The 16,282-nt window shown below is 62.8% G+C and overlaps 2 protein-coding genes across 3 annotated transcripts; one reads left to right on the top strand and one right to left on the bottom strand.

Moving 5' to 3' along the window:
* The first annotated feature begins 2,962 nt into the window (after positions 1 to 2,962).
* Hsh2d (hematopoietic SH2 domain containing) lies at positions 2,963 to 9,820 on the top strand. 2 transcript variants are annotated; one of them, XM_005409489.2, is made up of 6 exons: positions 2,963 to 3,050; positions 5,135 to 5,281; positions 6,367 to 6,456; positions 6,900 to 7,065; positions 7,626 to 7,745; positions 8,773 to 9,820. In XM_005409489.2, exons 2-6 carry the CDS (start codon positions 5,157 to 5,159, stop codon positions 9,298 to 9,300), a joined length of 1,029 nt encoding a protein of 342 aa, XP_005409546.1. In that variant the 5' UTR covers positions 2,963 to 3,050; positions 5,135 to 5,156; the 3' UTR covers positions 9,301 to 9,820. The 2 variants fall into 2 exon arrangements, with proteins under 2 accessions (XP_005409546.1, XP_005409543.1); XM_005409486.2 differs by lacking the exons at positions 2,963 to 3,050; positions 5,135 to 5,281 and having other exon boundaries at positions 6,007 to 6,456.
* A 1,385-nt stretch (positions 9,821 to 11,205) lies between these two features.
* On the bottom strand, positions 11,206 to 16,039 carry Cib3 (calcium and integrin binding family member 3). Its single transcript, XM_005409490.2, has 6 exons — positions 15,989 to 16,039; positions 15,815 to 15,849; positions 14,106 to 14,217; positions 13,161 to 13,308; positions 12,085 to 12,280; positions 11,206 to 11,316 (listed from the first exon to the last, which is right to left on the bottom strand). The coding sequence occupies exons 1-6, from the start codon at positions 16,037 to 16,039 to the stop codon at positions 11,295 to 11,297; spliced, it is 564 nt and encodes a 187-aa protein (XP_005409547.2). The 3' UTR covers positions 11,206 to 11,294.
* Between the last annotated feature and the right edge of the window lie 243 nt (positions 16,040 to 16,282).

Below are 16,282 nucleotides of genomic sequence, written 5' to 3'. Positions count from 1 at the left end.
CTCACCGTCACCACTGCCCCCTTCGAGCGCCAGCAGCTCTTGTCCTCTTGGGACGCGTGCCCTCCGCGGAACGCGCGGTGCAGACGGCTTCCAGCCCGAGCTGCTGTGAGGCGCGTGCTCCCGGGCCTGCGTCGGAAACCGAAACACACTGAAGCCTGTAATCTCAGCACGTGGGCAGCTGAGGCAGGAGGAGCTCCAAAAGTTCAAGGCCAACCTGGAATACACAGCAAGACCTTGCCTCAAAACACAAACACCAATAAATACTTAAATTCCCCTAAACTACCAAACATCACCATTCAGCATAGCCAAACTTGCGGTGATCCTCCTGCCTCAGCCTCCGTGTGCTGGGATTACAGGCGTGCGCCACCATACCTGCTTCCATTTTTATTTTTATTAGCACATGTTCGCAGTGCATAATGGTCCCTTCCTCGCGGGCAGTGGGACATGTACATAACATACCCTAACCACCCCCCCCACCGTTTCCTGGTCCTTTTCCCATTTGCAAAGGTCTGTTTCGCTCTTTACACTTTGGGTTTCTCATATAAGAGAAACGATGTGATGTTTAAGCTCGTGGGTCTGATTTACTTCATTTAACATTGTGGTCTCAAGGTGCCTCCATTTTCCCACACAGGACTGAAGTTCATCCTTCTTCGTGACAGCGTAGTACTCCACAGAGTATAACTATCAGGTGTTGCCAGACTTTTTTTTTTTTTTTTGGTCTTTTTGAGAGGGTCTCACTGCAGTTCAACCTGGCCTTGAGCTCACTTTGTACCCCAGGCTGGTCTTAAACTCACAACAATCCTCCTGCCTCAGCATCCCAAGTGCTGGGATTACGGGCATGTGCCACCAGGCCCAGCTTGACTTTTTTTTTTTTTTTGGTGTGGGAATTGAACTCAGGACCTCGCACTTGCCGGGCAGACGCTTGTGCCGCTGAGCTACATTCCCCAGCCCAGTGTTGCCGGACTTCGCCCTCAGCACCCGGCACACCTCCATCAGCCTGGAGTTAGGCACAGACCCTAAACAAGCCTACGCTGTGCCAGTGCCGGACACCGCGAGGGACGTCTTGTGGGGTCGCCGATGCAGTCATGAAGCGAGCACTTGCGGGCCGGGCCTCCGTGCTCACGGCCACCACTGTCCGGCCCCCGGCCGGGCTCCAGAGCCGCGTCCTGGCACCTGCTCCAGCGACCGCCAGGGCCCCCAGTGGGAGCACTGAGCCGCACTGCACCTCGCACCCTCGGGTCACCCGCGGACTGCACGCTTCCTCGGGCCAGCTTTATCACCGTCCCCAGGACCCGCCCCTCCCTGCCCCCCCAGGCCACGCCTGCTCTGGACAACAGTAGTGTCGTCGCTGTCACTTAGCAGCGTGGTACCAAGGTCCCTCCACACCGTAGCCCAGGTCAGTGATTTGTTCCTCTTTTCGTGGCTGAATAATATTCCTCTGTGCAGTTGGGTGTGGCAGCACACGCCTGCCATTCGGGTGGCTGAGGCAGGAGGATCACCCCCAAGTTCAAGGCCAGCCTGGACTACACAGCCAGATCCTGTCTCAACTGAAACATGCCACTGCGTGGTGCCGGAGCCTGGGGACAGGGTGCTGCGTTCCCAAGGGCTCCACGCCGGGACTTGGCTCCTGCCCGGTGGTGCAAGGTGCTGGCTGTGTAAGAGGAGCTGCCGCGGTCACGCACGGGTCAGGGCTCTCTCGGGGCCCCTGTCGCAGAGCCGAGCCCGCACAGGCTGCGCGGCACCAGCCTGAGGGGGCCTGGACGCGGCGCCCCCCACGCCTTCCCTCCCCGACAGCTCCGTCCACAGTGCCCCGCGCTGGCACAGCCGGCCCACCCAAGGGCCCGCGCAGGGCTGCCGTGTTCCTCAGAGGAAGCCACCCTGGCCCTGTCCGGCAGAGCGTCCCCCCAGCACCGCCTTCCTGCCCCTGCCGCCACACACGTGCATCACACCCCCGGCTTCCTTCCTCTGTGGCCGCGGCCGGTGTGGGTGGGGATGCAAGGCCGGGTGACTGCTGCACCCTCTGAGAGGGGCCTGGGTGAGGGAGGCTGCCCGGCCCGAGCCTGCGCCCACAGGGTCTCAGGCGAACCCTGAGCCCCGGTTAGGTTGCAGGAGCCAGGCCCGCGCTGCACGGGGCACTCTCCTGCTTGCTTTTATTTTGCAGCACTGGGACCTTTGCTTTGAGCTGCGTCCTGGCCCTTTTCATTTTTTATTTAAGGCCTTTCTCTGAATCCCTAAGTTGCTGAAACTTGCCATCCTCCTGCCTCAGCCTCCCATGCCCGGGGTCACAGGCTTTTCCCCAGCGCCCACTTCCTACCAGCTCAGGTGACAAAGGAGGGTGCTACCTGCCCAAGCTCCGTGCGGAAACAGGCTCAGAGACGCAGAGCCACTCCAGCGAAGCCCCCGGCCGGGTCCACGTGTGCCTTGCTAGGGTCCCACGGGTGCATAGCCCCTCCCCCAGGGCCAGGCGCCCCTCCACTGCGCAGCTGGCGCAGCTGGGCCTATGACAGCTGGGGCGGGGCCAGGGCAGGAAGCGCCCGCCGCGGGGCCACGGGGAGGGGCAGTGCCAGTCCCAGAGGGGCCCAGGGCCGCGCCTGCCCCCATCTGCTTTAGAGCTGGAAGACGACAGGACCGGACCAAGCAGCTGCCTGGGAGCAGCCTCGGCTGCTGGCCTCGGTGCCACCCGACCGACCGAGCCGGCGGTGGCCTCTGTCATTTATGGGCGTCTCACAACGGCCAACCCTCCCGGCAGGCGCCCACATGGCACGGGCGACTTTGGCAACCTCTCAGGCCTCTCATCGCCGGATGGACGGGGACGCGGGGCAGCGAGCCTGACTGGGCCCCGGGCCGGGCCGGCCTGCGGCAGGCCCGCACAGCAGCCTGGGCCCCGCGTCGTGCTGTCGCAGGCCGGTGGCCCTCTCGCCCTCACCTTCGAGGAAACAGGGACAGCCAGGGCAGCGCCACCCCGAACGGTGACGCGCAGACCCTGAACCGAAACCTGTTCCTGCCGCACAGCCAGCGCCGCGGCCGCCGGGCCCGGGACGCGTCCGCAGGTAAGGGCCGGCCGGAGACAGGAGGACGGCCAGGAGCGGGCGGGCGCCAAGAGGGGGACGGCGCAGGCGGGCTCGGCGGGCAGCACCTGCACGGTGTGCGGGCCGCGGTGCTCCCAGCGCCACAAGGAACTAAACCCTAAGGCTGTAGTCTAGAAAGAAAACGGAGGTCCCGCCGGGCAAGGGCCTGGGGCAGAAGGGCGGCCCAGGGCAGGGACGGCGGCTCAGGCCCCGCAGGGGAGGGACGGGGCGGGTCGGGGCCAGGGTCCTGACGCACTAGTCAGCCGTCAGCAGTGACCGCTGCTAACTCCCTGTCACCGGTTACCAGTTACTAGTCACCCATCACTGCTAACTACCTAGTACTACTTACCAGTTACTAGTTACACATCACTACTCATGTGTAACTAGCTGCCGGTTACTAGGTGCATATCACTAACTGCCATTGCTATTTACCCTCTCAAGTTACCCATTGTTAATTACCTCTACTAGTTAACTATCTCTGTTTACCAATTACTAACTACCCATCACTAGCTATCAATTACCCATTGCTAGTTACCATCACTAGTTACTACTTACTAGTTACCCATCACTAGTTACTGTTGCTAGTTGCCGGTCATTAGTTATCCATCACTAGTTACACACTGCTAGTTATCCCACGTTAGCCATCTAGTTACTCCTTGCTAGTCACCCATTACTAGTTGCCCAGCACTGGTTATGCACCCTTCCATCTTCCTCTGTGCCCGGGCAGCCCTGGGAACCCTGGATCAGGGTGGAGACCCCAGCCCTGAGCCCAGCAATCCCCTTCCCACGTTAAGACAGCAGCCAGGACACCCCATTTCCATGGGACCATAGCTGGGCCAAGCGTGGTGACAGTGAGGGACGAGGACAGTGCCAGGGCTTTGTCTGGGGAGATGCAGGAAGGCTGCCTGGGGGAGGGGGACATTTGTACTGGGTCTTGAAGGATCCATAGGAGTTTTCTAAGGTGGGGAAAAAAGCTTGGAAACACGACCCTGAGGCAATCACGCCTAGGGTTGCTGTAAACTGTGCAGACAGACGTGGACAGAGAAAGATGTGTTGCTGAGTCAGAGGACAGGGTCTGAGAAATGTCGCTAGGCGATTGTCACTATGCCCGGTTGGTAGCGGCCATTTGCATACACAGAGGTGGGCCTGCCCAGGGCACTGCTGCCCTAACTGTGGTGCAACCGCACGTGGATCGAAACCCGGCGGCCCCGGGTGCGGATCCGCAGTAAGCGCTGGTCTGGCGGCAGGAGGCCCTGGGTTCGCCCCCTGGACCCGCTGCCAAGCAGTGAGAACAAAGCCCCCTCCAGGTGATGTCCCTGCCCCAACTGCAGCTGGGGATCCAGGTGGGGGCTGGGCCAGGTCCCAGGGAGCAGTGCGGGCGGATCTGAACCCGGCCACCTGGCTCCGACTCCCTTCCCTCCGCCTTCGCCCCGGGCCCAGGCCCCGGAGGCCCCAGCATGGCGGACACTGGGCCCGGGGTCCTGGCGAGGACAGCGCCCGGCTGAGTTTATGGACTGGCCCCTGACCACTGCTTCAGGCACGGCTAGAATTCCTGTGGCCCAGGCTAGGGCCTGCTGCTCCCCAGGCTGCAGAAAGCCCATCCTGACTGCCGTCTGTCACCGAGCCCCCGCCACGAGGACGCCTGTCGTAAAGCTCTGGAGGACTGCGGCTGGGCAGGCCCAGCACGGACTCTGGTGTGGGTCCCGGGCCACCACCTTGCCCTGGGTTGGCATGGTCTCAGCACTGCTCACATTGGTGTGGTTTCTGCCTGCGCCCCCCCGCATCACTGGCCATGCAGCCCAGCCACAGCTGGAGCTGGAAACTGCTGAGGAGGAGGCCGGTGTGGTGGCCAGGCCTGTCCTCCCAGCACTCTGAGAGGCTGAGGCAGGAGAATGCAACTCCAGCTCAGCCAGGTAACTTGGTGACGGAGGGAGACCCAGTCTCAAAATAAAAGATAAAAGCATTGGGGGTGCGGCTTGGTGCCAAGGCCCAGGGCCACAGCCCGGCACCGCACAGAAAAGGAAGGTGCGGGCTCCGGCCACGCCTGCTTGCCCCCTCCTCTGCAGGTCCCCTCGAGCCCCGGAAGTCATGGCAGAGGCTGAGAGGTTGCCGCCACCACTGCCCCCTCGCCTGGACTGGTTCGTGCACACCCAGATGGGCCAGCTGGCCCAGGACGGCATCCCGGAGTGGTTCCACGGCGCCATCTCCCGAGGGTGAGGAGCCCCCCGCCCCCATCCTCGGCTCCAGGTCCACCAGGGCGACAGGCGGGTGTGCGCTGAGCCGTGGGCTGCTGCACGGCCTCAGGCACATTACTTCCCCTCTCAGGCCCGTTTTTTTTTTTTTTTTCCTTGCAGCCTGGGGCCAGAACCCAGAGCCTGACGCATGCCCGGCAGGCACTCCCCGCTGAGCAATGCCCCAGGCTTTGTATATTTTATTGCAAGACAGGGTCTTACTAAGATGCCCGGCTGGCATTGAATTTGCAAGTCCTCCTGCCTCAGCCTCCAGAACGACTGGCAGGAAAGACTATTTTTTACCACGTTCTGCATGCAGGGGACTGAAAGAATGCTGGCAAGGCCGGCAGGACGGACACCAGGCACAGTTTCAGAGCTGGGGCCTGTTCTGTGCAGTAGAAATAGGACAGGAGCCACAGACTGCAATTTTAGATACTCCAGGAGCTGTGCTAGAGAGGCAGGAGGCCCAGACGCAGGGGCTCCTGGGGAGGCAGAGGCAGGAGGACCCAGAGCCCAAGCCCAGCCTGAGCCATGTAATTAAATTAGTGAGCCTTTGTCTCAAAACAGAACATAAACAAGGGCTGGGATGCGGCTCAGAGCAAAGGCCCTGGGGTTCATCCCAGCACACACCGCCCAGAAAAAAAGAAAAAGGAAAGAAAGTAATAATAACTGGCAGCCTGGAGACGGCAGGTCCCCGGGGAAGGAGGGCACCTCGCCCGGAGGAGGCTGAGGATGGGAGAGGGACAGACACCTACCTGCGGTCACACAGCGGCGGAACCTCCGGTGGGGTCTGGAACCCAAGGCCGCCGACTGACACACCCAAGGGACACCGCTGTCCCTGAGCATCCCAAGGTCACACAACCAAGAGAAGCTGGCTTTGGACTGTCCTTTAGAATTGGGCCTGGCAGGCTCGAGGTCCTGAGTTTGATTCCTGGTATAAAAAAAAAGAGGAAATTGGAAAGCATGGCCTCCCAGCCTCAGTCCTGGGCTCTCTGGCGCCAGAGCTGGGGCCAGCACGGGGCAGCAGGGCACTGGCCATGGCCTCCCGCACCGGCCCACCTTTCCAGGGACGCTGAGAGCTTGCTGGAGTCGCAGCCGCCGGGATCCTTCCTCATCCGGGTCAGCCACAGCCACGTGGGCTACACGCTGTCCTACAGGTGAGGCTGGGGCTGGGGCTGGGGCAGGACTTCCTGCGGAGCCTGCCAGGAGCTGCAGGTCCCGCGCAAACAGCTGGAGTCCCGCGGTGGAGGCTGGGCTCTGGCTCGGCGCTGGCAGGCCTGGGCACGACGCCGGCTCCCTGTGCCCAGCGAAGGCCCGGTGTCTGACAGCCCCCATGCGGGTCAGTGAGCTATGCCGAGCACAGAGCGGGCCCGCAGCAAACGCTCTGGCTGAGCCGCGCCTTTATCGAGCACCTGCTGTATGCCCTGCACACAGCCTAGGCCGGCCCGCCCGGAAACCTCGCCGGGCACCACTTCTGTGGCTCATTTCCCGAGGCCAGGCACCGGGCTGAGCGCTCTCGCCCTCCCCAGAGCTCCGAGGCCAGCTCCAGCGGGGAGCCCGAGGCAGGGCAGCCGTGGGTCTTTCGCTCTGTGTGTCGCAGGGTGCAGGGCAGCTGCTGCCACGCCATGGTGATGCTGCTGGACGACGGCTGCCTGGTGCTGCGCGGGGAGGACTCGGCCCACACCTCGCTGGGCGCCCTGGTGGCCTTCTACCAGCGCAGGCCGCTGCGGCCGCACGGGCAGCTGCTCACGCGGGGCTGCGGGCAGGTGAGCGGGGCCCACGCAGACCCCACCCGGGCCTGCCCCACCCTCGCTGGGAGGTTCCGGGGTAGCACGGTGGCTGCCCCCTTGGCTGAGCTGCAGAGATGGGGGGCTTCCTTATAGGGCGAGTGGGCGGGGCCTGTGTCTTGGGACGGTCTGTGGGAGGGGCCTTGTCGTGGGGCGGTCTTGGGCGGGGCCTGGAGCTGCATGTGGGCGTGGCCTGTGCTGTGGGGCTGTGTGTGGGCGTGGCCTGTGTCTGGGGCCGGTCTGTGGGAGGGGCCTTGTCCTGGGCAGGGTGTGGGCGGGGCTTTGTCCTGGGCAGGCTGTGGGCGTGGCCTGCATCGTGGGGCGGTCTGTGGGAGGGGCCTGTGTCCTCAGTGGGGTGTGTGGGCGGGGCCTGGGTGGGCTGCGGGCGGGGCCTTGGTCCTGGGGCGAGCTGTGGGCGGGGCCGGGGCCTGGGGCTGGGCGGTAGCCGTGGGGAGGTGAATCTGTGGCGGGCTGCAGGCGGGGCCTGAGTACCCGCAGTTCCCGTGGGCGGGCACTGTGAGTGTGTCTTCTCCGTACAGAAGGACCCGGCCACCACGGACTACGAGGACCTGCTTCTCTGTGCCACCACCCTGGCCCAGGACGCTGCCGGCCCGGAGCCCGACCCCGAGGAGCATCGGGGGCCCTGCTGGGGCCTGGAGGTAGGGGGTGTGGCCCCTCCCTGTGTTGAGGGGCTCAGGGCTGACCCCACCGGAAGAGGCACACCTCCCCAAAGGAGAGTTAGGCACCAGCGGGGCTTAAAGCTGTCCAGGAACCCGTCCCCAGGTCACCATCAAACCGCACTCTCAGCCTGTCACCTGCCTCTGCCTGCCCCGCCATGGTTCAGGTCCGCAGCGACCACGGGACCTTTGCACACGCTGTCTCTGACCCCAGGTTCCCACACCCGATTTCTGCTGCTAGTTGACCTTCAAGTCTCCCCTCTGCAGTGTCTGGACCTAAAACAGCCCACGCCTGCCTTGTTGGTCCCGGAAGACCTGGCAGTTGGAGGCTCTTCTTTACCCATGGTCTCTGTTTCCTGTTTGCTTCCGGTCAAAGGGCGTGCCACCCCAGCCTCAGCAATTTGGCAGCTGGGTGAATTAGCGAGACCCTGTCTCACAATAAACCATAAAAAAGGGCTGGCGTGCAGCTCTATGAAAAGGGCCTGGGTTCCATCTCCAGGGCTACCGCTGATTAATTAAGTAGAATTAAAACTAGCACAGCACTTGATGGCGTCATGAACGACCACCATGCAGCGCCAGCAGCCCCGAAGGCATCCCCCCTCTGCAGCCCCCTGCTCGTCCCTGGGAGCCCGGGCCCGCCCCTGCTGGCCGAGCTGCTCTCCTGTGCTTGCTGTGGTCTCCGCATCACCAGCTCACGCTGAGGCCACAAAGCCGCCTGGCAGCGCACCTCCCGCTGCACCCCAGAGCTGCAGGGACCAGGACAGAACCACGCGCATCAGCTCTGCGGCTGCTTGCTTCGGGCTGCTTGCGTTTCTTGTCCGGCGGGGCTGGGATGGACCCAGGACCACCTCCAGCCTCCGCACCATGCCAAGTCCGACCCGGGGAGGTGGTGCCACCGTGCAGGATGGGACAGACACAGGGACAGCTGCGAGGTGGCCCCCACCTGCGGGACGGGTCAGACCCAGGGCTGGGCGGGCACCTGGCCTGGTCACCCTTGCCTCCGTTGCAGAGCCCTCGGGAGGCCGCCCCGCCCCATCCGCCAGAGGACAAGGAGGTGTCTGCGGAGCGAGAGACGGAGCCCGTGGAGCAGGTCGCCTCCCCCCAGCCCCCCAGGGGGTCTTTGCGGGGCGCCACTCAGAAACTCTGGCAAAACCTCAGGGCGCTGCCCGCAACGGGCAGGAGGGTCCAGCAGCGGCTGAAAGGCCACCTCGCGGCCGTGAGCCTGGCACCACTTTGGCCATCGGCACCGACCCCCAACTCCAGGGCCAGGGTGGACAGTTGGGGACACAGGGCCCCCGGGGACCCTCACGTGGCCACGTCCCCGGGAAACCTTCCCCGGAGCCAGGCCAGGCCCAGGGACGCACGCTCCAGGAAAGCCACCAGGCCTGCCACCTGGAGCGGGGCCACCTCAGGGAACAGGGGCTGGTGCCGGAAGGTCACGAGGGCGCTGTCTGCCCAGCCGTCCGAGCCGAGGCCAGGGGACTGGCTCCCTGAGGAGTACCAGCAGCCGCCACCCTTCGCCCCCGGGTACTGCTAGGGGCTCACCCGGCCGGGACCCTCAGGCGGGGGCGGCCACGTCCCACACCTGTCCTCCAGGACCCCCAGGTGAGGGAAGGCGTCTGGGGTCTGATCCCACCCGGGCCGATGGCCGGCATCACAGCAGCGGGTGGGGCCTGCTCTGTGCCTGGCCCAGCCTTCCTTGGTGGCTGCGACTTTGCCCCATGCCCACAGTTCCCAACCACCGTGCGTGGAAAATGGTCTTTTATTTTTTCGTTTGTTTGGGGGTTTTTTGTTTGTTTTTTTCCGGTACCAGGAATCAAACTCATGACCTCGCACTTGCCAGGCAGGCGCTGTGCCGCTGAACTAAATTCCCAGGCCCTGGAAAATGGTCTTTTAACAACTGTATGTAGGCTGGGCATGGTGGTGTGTGTCTGTCATCCCAGCACTCTGGAGGCTGAGGCAGGAGAATCTCCCAGAGTTTGAGGCCAGCCTGAACTACATAGCCAGACCCTGTCTCAAAAACCAAAAGCTGAAACTAAAAATTGCACGTGTATGGATGTGTGCAGATGGATGTTTCCTTGGCAGGGTTTCCTGGACAAGACAGCGGCATTGGCACTGTGGGGGCGGAGCGTCGTGCCAGTGTCGGAGCCGTCCAGAGGGGTGGGAAGGCTGTGGAGGGGCCCTGAGGGGCCTGCGGGCATCCGGCGCCGTTTTGTATGAGGGGTTCACACACCTGGGAATGGTGGTGTCCCCTGGGACCCTAGAGCCTGCGGGTGCCGGGGGTGCTCCCGCAGCCCTGAGCAGGCCCACCCGGGGCTCATCCTCCCCGAGCTGGAGAAGAGACTGAGGCTCAGGAGAGCCGGCGTGGCCACAAGCTCAGGGCTACGGTGGCAGCTGAGACTTAGAACTGGGGACCACAGCCCTCTCGCACACGGCCGGGCGCTGTGCAAATCGCACTGCAGAGCGCGGGCCAGCAGGGCCACCGCCCCAGGAGGTCGAGGTCTGTAGACAAAGACGGCTCGGTGCTCAGCAGCACAGCATCAGCATCAGCTCTGCGGGGCACACGGGAGCCCCTTCCCTTTAAGAAAGGCGCAGGCCAGCACGTCCCAGCACTGGGGAGGCTGAGGCAGGAAACTCACGGAGAGTTCCAGGCCAGCCTGGGCTACATAGCGAGACCTGTCTCTAAAGGGGGTGGGAGCTGGGGATGGAGCTCGATGGAAAGCTCTGGGTTCAGTGCCAAGTACTAAAAAAACAAAAGGAGGAAGGGGGGACCCCAGGGTGCAGTGCTGTGTGGTCTTTGGCAAATCCACACCTCTCGCGGGCTGTTCCTCACCCAGACCATGGGGAGAGGGTGGGCGACCTGGAGGTCACCGTGGCACGCAGTAGGTACTTAACCAACGCAGCTGCGTGGCGGGGCCGTCCTTGGGCCACGCTGGGGGGCGAGCGTGAGGATGCCATGCTGGCAGCTCTGCCCGGCCGGGGTCTGCGGTGAGGGGATCCCAGCTGAGTCAGCCCCGCAGCGACTCGAGGTGTGACCTGGCTCCCTCCAGGGGACGCACCACCACCCCTCACCCGACCCTGCCGGGACGTCACAGCCACCGCCGTGGCAGAGGGCAGTGTGCGAAACTGAAGTGCGGGCCCTGCCTCTATGAATGGCACGCTGTCACCTCCCCGCAGAACTTCCCCAGGACCAGGACGAGAAGACACCAGGAAGCCGGTGGTGACTCAGCCTGGCCATGAGGTGCAGCTGACGGCCCGCCTTGCTGCCGCCCCAGCGACACACAGGAGGCACTGCCGCCTCCGAGGGGCAGGCATCCAGGCGTCAGCGCAGATGTCGGAAGCAGCGAACGGGGCCCAGAAGTGGCAGAGCCACCCCTGAGGCACACAGCAGGGCACCGAGGATACCAACCGTCCAGACCCAAGGTGGAAATGCAGGGCGGGGGCAGCAGGTGTGGCTCAGTGACCCTTTATTCCCACACCCGAGGGGCGACAGCGATCCTGCCGCAGGCTCCTGCAGGGGGGGAGTCCTCCTCAGATGCGGATGTGGAAGGTGCTGAAAAGAAAAATCAGCGCTAACAACATGGTCTTGCCTCCTGTCCCCGCAGCCACCATCCACACCAGCGCTATGGCGCTGTGCCAGTCAAACTCCAGGGACGTGAAGTGTGATTTCATACCTCTGTCCCCGTCATGGAAGCTGCTGCTCGTCTTTTTCTTTTTTTTGGTTTTGGTTTTTTTTCCGGTACCAGGGATCGAACTCACGACCCTGCGCTTGCCAGGCAGGCGCTGTGCCGCTGAGCTATATCCCCAGCCCTCCATCTTCTGTTTTATTTGAGACAGCCTCTCATCAGTTGCCAGGCTGGGCTCAAATTTGCAATCCTCCTGCCTCAGCCTCCCAGACTGCTGGGATGACAGATGTGTGCCACTATGCCTGGCTGAGCTGTTACTCTTATTCTTACCCGTCTGGAAAGGTACAAACCAACCTAGGCTCATGGAAGGTCCACAAACAGGGTGGACGTGGTCCGTGGCTCATCTTTTGCCAATGCTGTGGTAACTCTCTTAACGCCCCATCTCAGTCCTGAAGCGGGGGCTCTCATTCAGCCCCCAGGCTGCCAAGTACAGTTGTACAGGCTGTTCACTGTAAAACTGTTCAGGCAGGAAGAGTGAATACCAAAACGCTGTATTCACCCACAAGAGGCTCCTGGGTAACCGCACTGTCCAGATGCAGGGACTGCAGCCAGGAAAGGGAGACCCTTTCCCAAGGGCACGTGAGTTGGCAGAGGGCCTTCCCTAACAGTCTCCATCAGGGCAGGGGGCGTGTCACCTGAGGAAGTCGGGGGCCCGCAGGATCATGTTCTGGAAGTCCTCCAGAGACAGGCGCCCATCATGGTCGCCATCAGCCTCATCCAGCACCTTCTCGCACACCAGGCCGACCTCCTCGGCGCTCAGCTCCCCGCGGGTCAGCCTGGTCACCGTCTGCTCCAGGTCCCAGGCACAGATGTAGTCGTCGTCGTTAAAGTCTGCGGGGCACACGGGTGGGGACGGCAGGTCGGCAGGGGGCCGCTGGGCTGGGCACCTGAAGGCACATCTTGGGTCTCTCGCGTCGGAGGAGAAAACTGAGCCCTGGGGAGCACCCATGACCGCTGGGTGGATGCCAGGTCTTTCTTTGGGACTGGCAGGAACCAGCTGGGAATCCATTCATTCACCCAAGTTATTGATGGAGAACTTACTACGTGCCTGGTATCATGGTAACTTTCACTTACTCACTAACAAGGTATTGATTTATTTTCCCCCGGTACTGGGGGTTGAACCCAAGGCCTTCACGCTGAGATACATTCCTAGTCCTTTTTAATTTTTTTTTATTTTTAAACACAGTCTTGCTAAGTCACCGAGTTGCCCAGGCTGGGCTCAAACCTGCGATCCTCCTGCCTCGGCCTCCCCAGGGTGCCAGGATTGCAGCGTGCTTCACCACGCCTGAATCAAGTATTTCTTGAGTGCCTATTGTGTTCCTGGCACTGAGGCAGCTTTTCATTCACGCCCTGAATCAGTCTCTCCTCATGCACGCGTGTTGGTCCTCCTTTCGTGGGAGCCTAGGAGGCACCAGGAACTACTTTTCTTCGCTCGCGTATTCATTCAGCGACTAACTGCCGTGTGTCATGCAAGGGAGCCAGACCCTGAACAAGACAGATCCCGTCCCACCCTTGATCTCCCCGGGTAGGAAGGAGGCGGGCACAGATCGGCGCGGGGCGCGGCTGGGTGGGCAGGGCGTGCTGGCCTGGGCTGGGCCCCATCCTCGGCACCGCAGACAAGGCAAACGACGAAACTAAAGACACGAACAACAACAGAAGCGGGCGGACCAGACCAGCAGCTCCGGCAGCCCGGCGCCGGGCCCGCACGCACCGTAGATCTTGAAAGCGTAGTAGGCCTTGAGGTCGCGCGGGGCCATCTCGCTCATCACGGAGAACATGTCCAGGAAGTTGTCCAGCGTCATGTGGCCGTCGCCGTCCTCCGAGAAGACCTGGGCGATGCGCTGGCGGAAGGGGTTGTCCTGGCACGAGAAGCGCACAGGGGTGTCTCCAGGGTGCGACTGGGATCAGTCTCCCTCAGGGCCAGCCCTGCTGGGACCCAGGACCCTCTGCCAAGACGACTTCCGGAGACCACATGGGGGGCTGACATCACTTCCGGTCCAGAGCACCACGTGCCCCGGGAAGCCAATCAGAGCATTCCATTCATCTGCCAACCATGATTGGGGCTGGAATAGGCACATGACTATTTAGCCACTCGGAGACCTCCTGGGACTGGCTCGAGGTGCTGAGCGGCAGTTTTGTGAGCATGCAGTCAGACGTCCTGGTTCCAGCCATAACTGGCACTAACCCTACTCCTAGGTTATTGTATTTCTCAGTTCTGGGGATTGAACACAGAGCCTTCGCATTGAGTTACATCCCTGGTTCTGTATTTTAGATAGGATCTGGCTTAGTCGCTAAATTGCCCAGGCTGGGCTTGAACCATGAAATGCCCCTGCCTCAGCCTCCCAGAGTGCTGGAATTGGAGTCATGCCACACCACATGCAGTTTGCAATCGTTTTTTTTCAGGTGAACAAGTCAAAAAAGAGCTACCTTTCCCTCAGTACTTCCTAAGCCCCTTCCCCGTGTGGTTTCACCACATCCCCGGGCACCCTGGGCTTTGACCCTGCCTGCGGAGTCGCAATTGTGTGAGGTGAACAAGGGTGCTAACTTCTCCGATCCCCGCTTTCTCATCTTTTGTAAATGGGTCATGGTGGGCTGCGCCCGTGGTGCGGGATGCCGCGAGAGGACCCCTGCCATGTCCCCTGCCCCCCAGCCACACCTTCAGCTCCGGCATGCTGCCAATGAGCTCGTAGGGCACCTTCACGGCTGGGCAGCTGGTGTAGTCCAGGGGCACGAGCTGGGGCGCCAGGTCCTGGTAGCGGTAGAAGAGCCTGGTGGGGAGGGGGTGCCAGGGAAGTTGGAGCCAGGGGAGGAGGGGCTTGTCCCACGGCAGCCGGCAGCCGCTCAGCCACACTGCTGGGTCTCCAGGAGCTGCTGGCCCTGGGTCTGAGCCTCAGCAGACGGCACCGCGTGGGGAGAAGGCTGCGGAAGGGACAGCAAGGCCGGGAGATGGGGGGGCTTTCCGGAGGCGGGGTGAGGGCCCCGGCTCAGCAGTAGGAGCTGCCGCGCACCGGGGAGGCGGCTGGGAGAAAGGAGCGCGCTTATGGCCGGGTTGTTTTACAGCAAGCGCGCAGAGACTCCAGGGTGTTCTCTGAGCTCTCGACGTCGTCACGTCGTCACCAGGACTGCCTCTGCGCTCCTTACACCTTCCTTCCTTCTCTGTAAGGGCCTGGATTCTCCCAAGAGCCAGGGCAGGGGCAAACTGCGAGCGTGCAGGCTTTTAAGGGACACGGCATCGAGTGCCACACAGTGGAAGGCCGGCTTTCCATCGGATGCCCCCACCTGGTGACGCTGTGCCCTCAGGGGGCAGGCTGGGCAGCTGCCACTCAAGGACACCCTGCTCACCCTCAGGTCTTCGAGCTGCCAGGGACGGCTCCGAGGGGCGCAGAACATGGGGTTGGTGGGTGCCCGGGAGGTGCCACCACCCCCGGCCCACACCCCCCATGGCTTCCTGCACCCTGGGAGGAACCTGAGCTCAGCCCCGCAGGAACCCGGCGGTTGCTGACCCCTGCACCCCTGTCAGGGTCCCCTCGGGAACCGTCCCGGGGCATGGGCTCCTGCACGGCCTTCGGCAAGTCCCGAGCTCTGAGCTTCAGTTGTTCCGATGATCGGGGAGCTTGGGATGGGCACGATGCCAGCCCGCAGCCTCCTTGGGGCTCTGCACATCTGCCAGGGGCATGAGGTCTGCCTGGCTCCACCCCAGCCTCAGTTTCCCAGACAGTAATCTGATCACGGTGGCCAAGGTGACCCCACAGCTGTCCTGGCTCAGACAATGGGCTCCCCGGTGAGAAGTGCACCCATCAATAATGGATGCCCGTGCCCACGCTCAGGCCGACCCTGCCCTCATGGCTGCCGAAGCCCAGCCGGCTTGGGTTTCACAGCCGCCGGGCCATGGGTGGGGGCCTCTGGACAAAGCCCCAAGGCTGGCTGATGAGGGGTCACTCATCTGTGCCCACTCGCTGGGCTCATGCCCACAGACGCCATGATGCCACCTGCAGCCCAGGACAGGCCGCATGCTCTGCAGTGGTGCTGAGATGCTGCCCCTACCCACAGCCCCCCGTGGCTCCCTGCCACCCTGGGCGGAAACCCCAGCTCTCAGGAACAACAGGACTGCATGTGGCCTTTGTTGTTTTTTTGAGACAGGTTCTCACTATGTAGTTCCAACGGGTCTTGAACTCACTGTGTGGCCCAGGCTGCCCTGGAATTTGCTGCAATCCTCCTGCCTCAGCCTTCTGAGTGCTTGGATGACAGGCATACATATGGCTTCTCTGCATCCCCCACCGTGAGCACTCTCATGCCATGACACACCGACACTGCGAGCCCCCCCATGCAAAGGTCCCCAGCCACGCGCAGGGCCCCCCAGCTCACCTCATGATCTCCTTCCTGGTGAAGAACGTGCAGTCCTGGGGACAGAGGTGTGGCCTGAGCCCTGGCCTGGCCTTGGGCCTGCCCCCCCACCGTCGCCTCCTCACCCGACCCACATGGGTGGCCTGAGGTCCGGAGAGCTCTGCGGGAGCCCACGCTCCCTGCCGCCACCCCCACCTGGTATGCCTCAAGCTGCTCCTGCGTGAACACGGTCTGCTTGCTGCCCATGGCGAGGACCACAGCTTCCCGGGGTGCTGGGGCCGGGCGGCTGCTCGCCAGCGTATGGGCAAATGTCCCTGCCTGCCTGTCACCCCCCACGCGCCCCATCACCCCAGCCTGGCAGACTCAAGTTACAGCCAAGCTCTCTGGGCGGCCTGTGATGGTGTCCAGGGGCAAGGAAAGGGGACAGGTCATGCAGGGCCTCTGTGGGGGACCAGGGCTGCCACCCACGGTGAGGCTGGATCCGGCCCT

Source organism: Chinchilla lanigera, unplaced genomic scaffold, assembly GCF_000276665.1.
Source record: "Chinchilla lanigera isolate Chin_1 unplaced genomic scaffold, ChiLan1.0 scaffold00123, whole genome shotgun sequence".
Lineage (NCBI taxonomy): Eukaryota > Metazoa > Chordata > Mammalia > Rodentia > Chinchillidae > Chinchilla > Chinchilla lanigera.
This window is presented reverse-complemented; position numbering and strand designations above follow the sequence as displayed.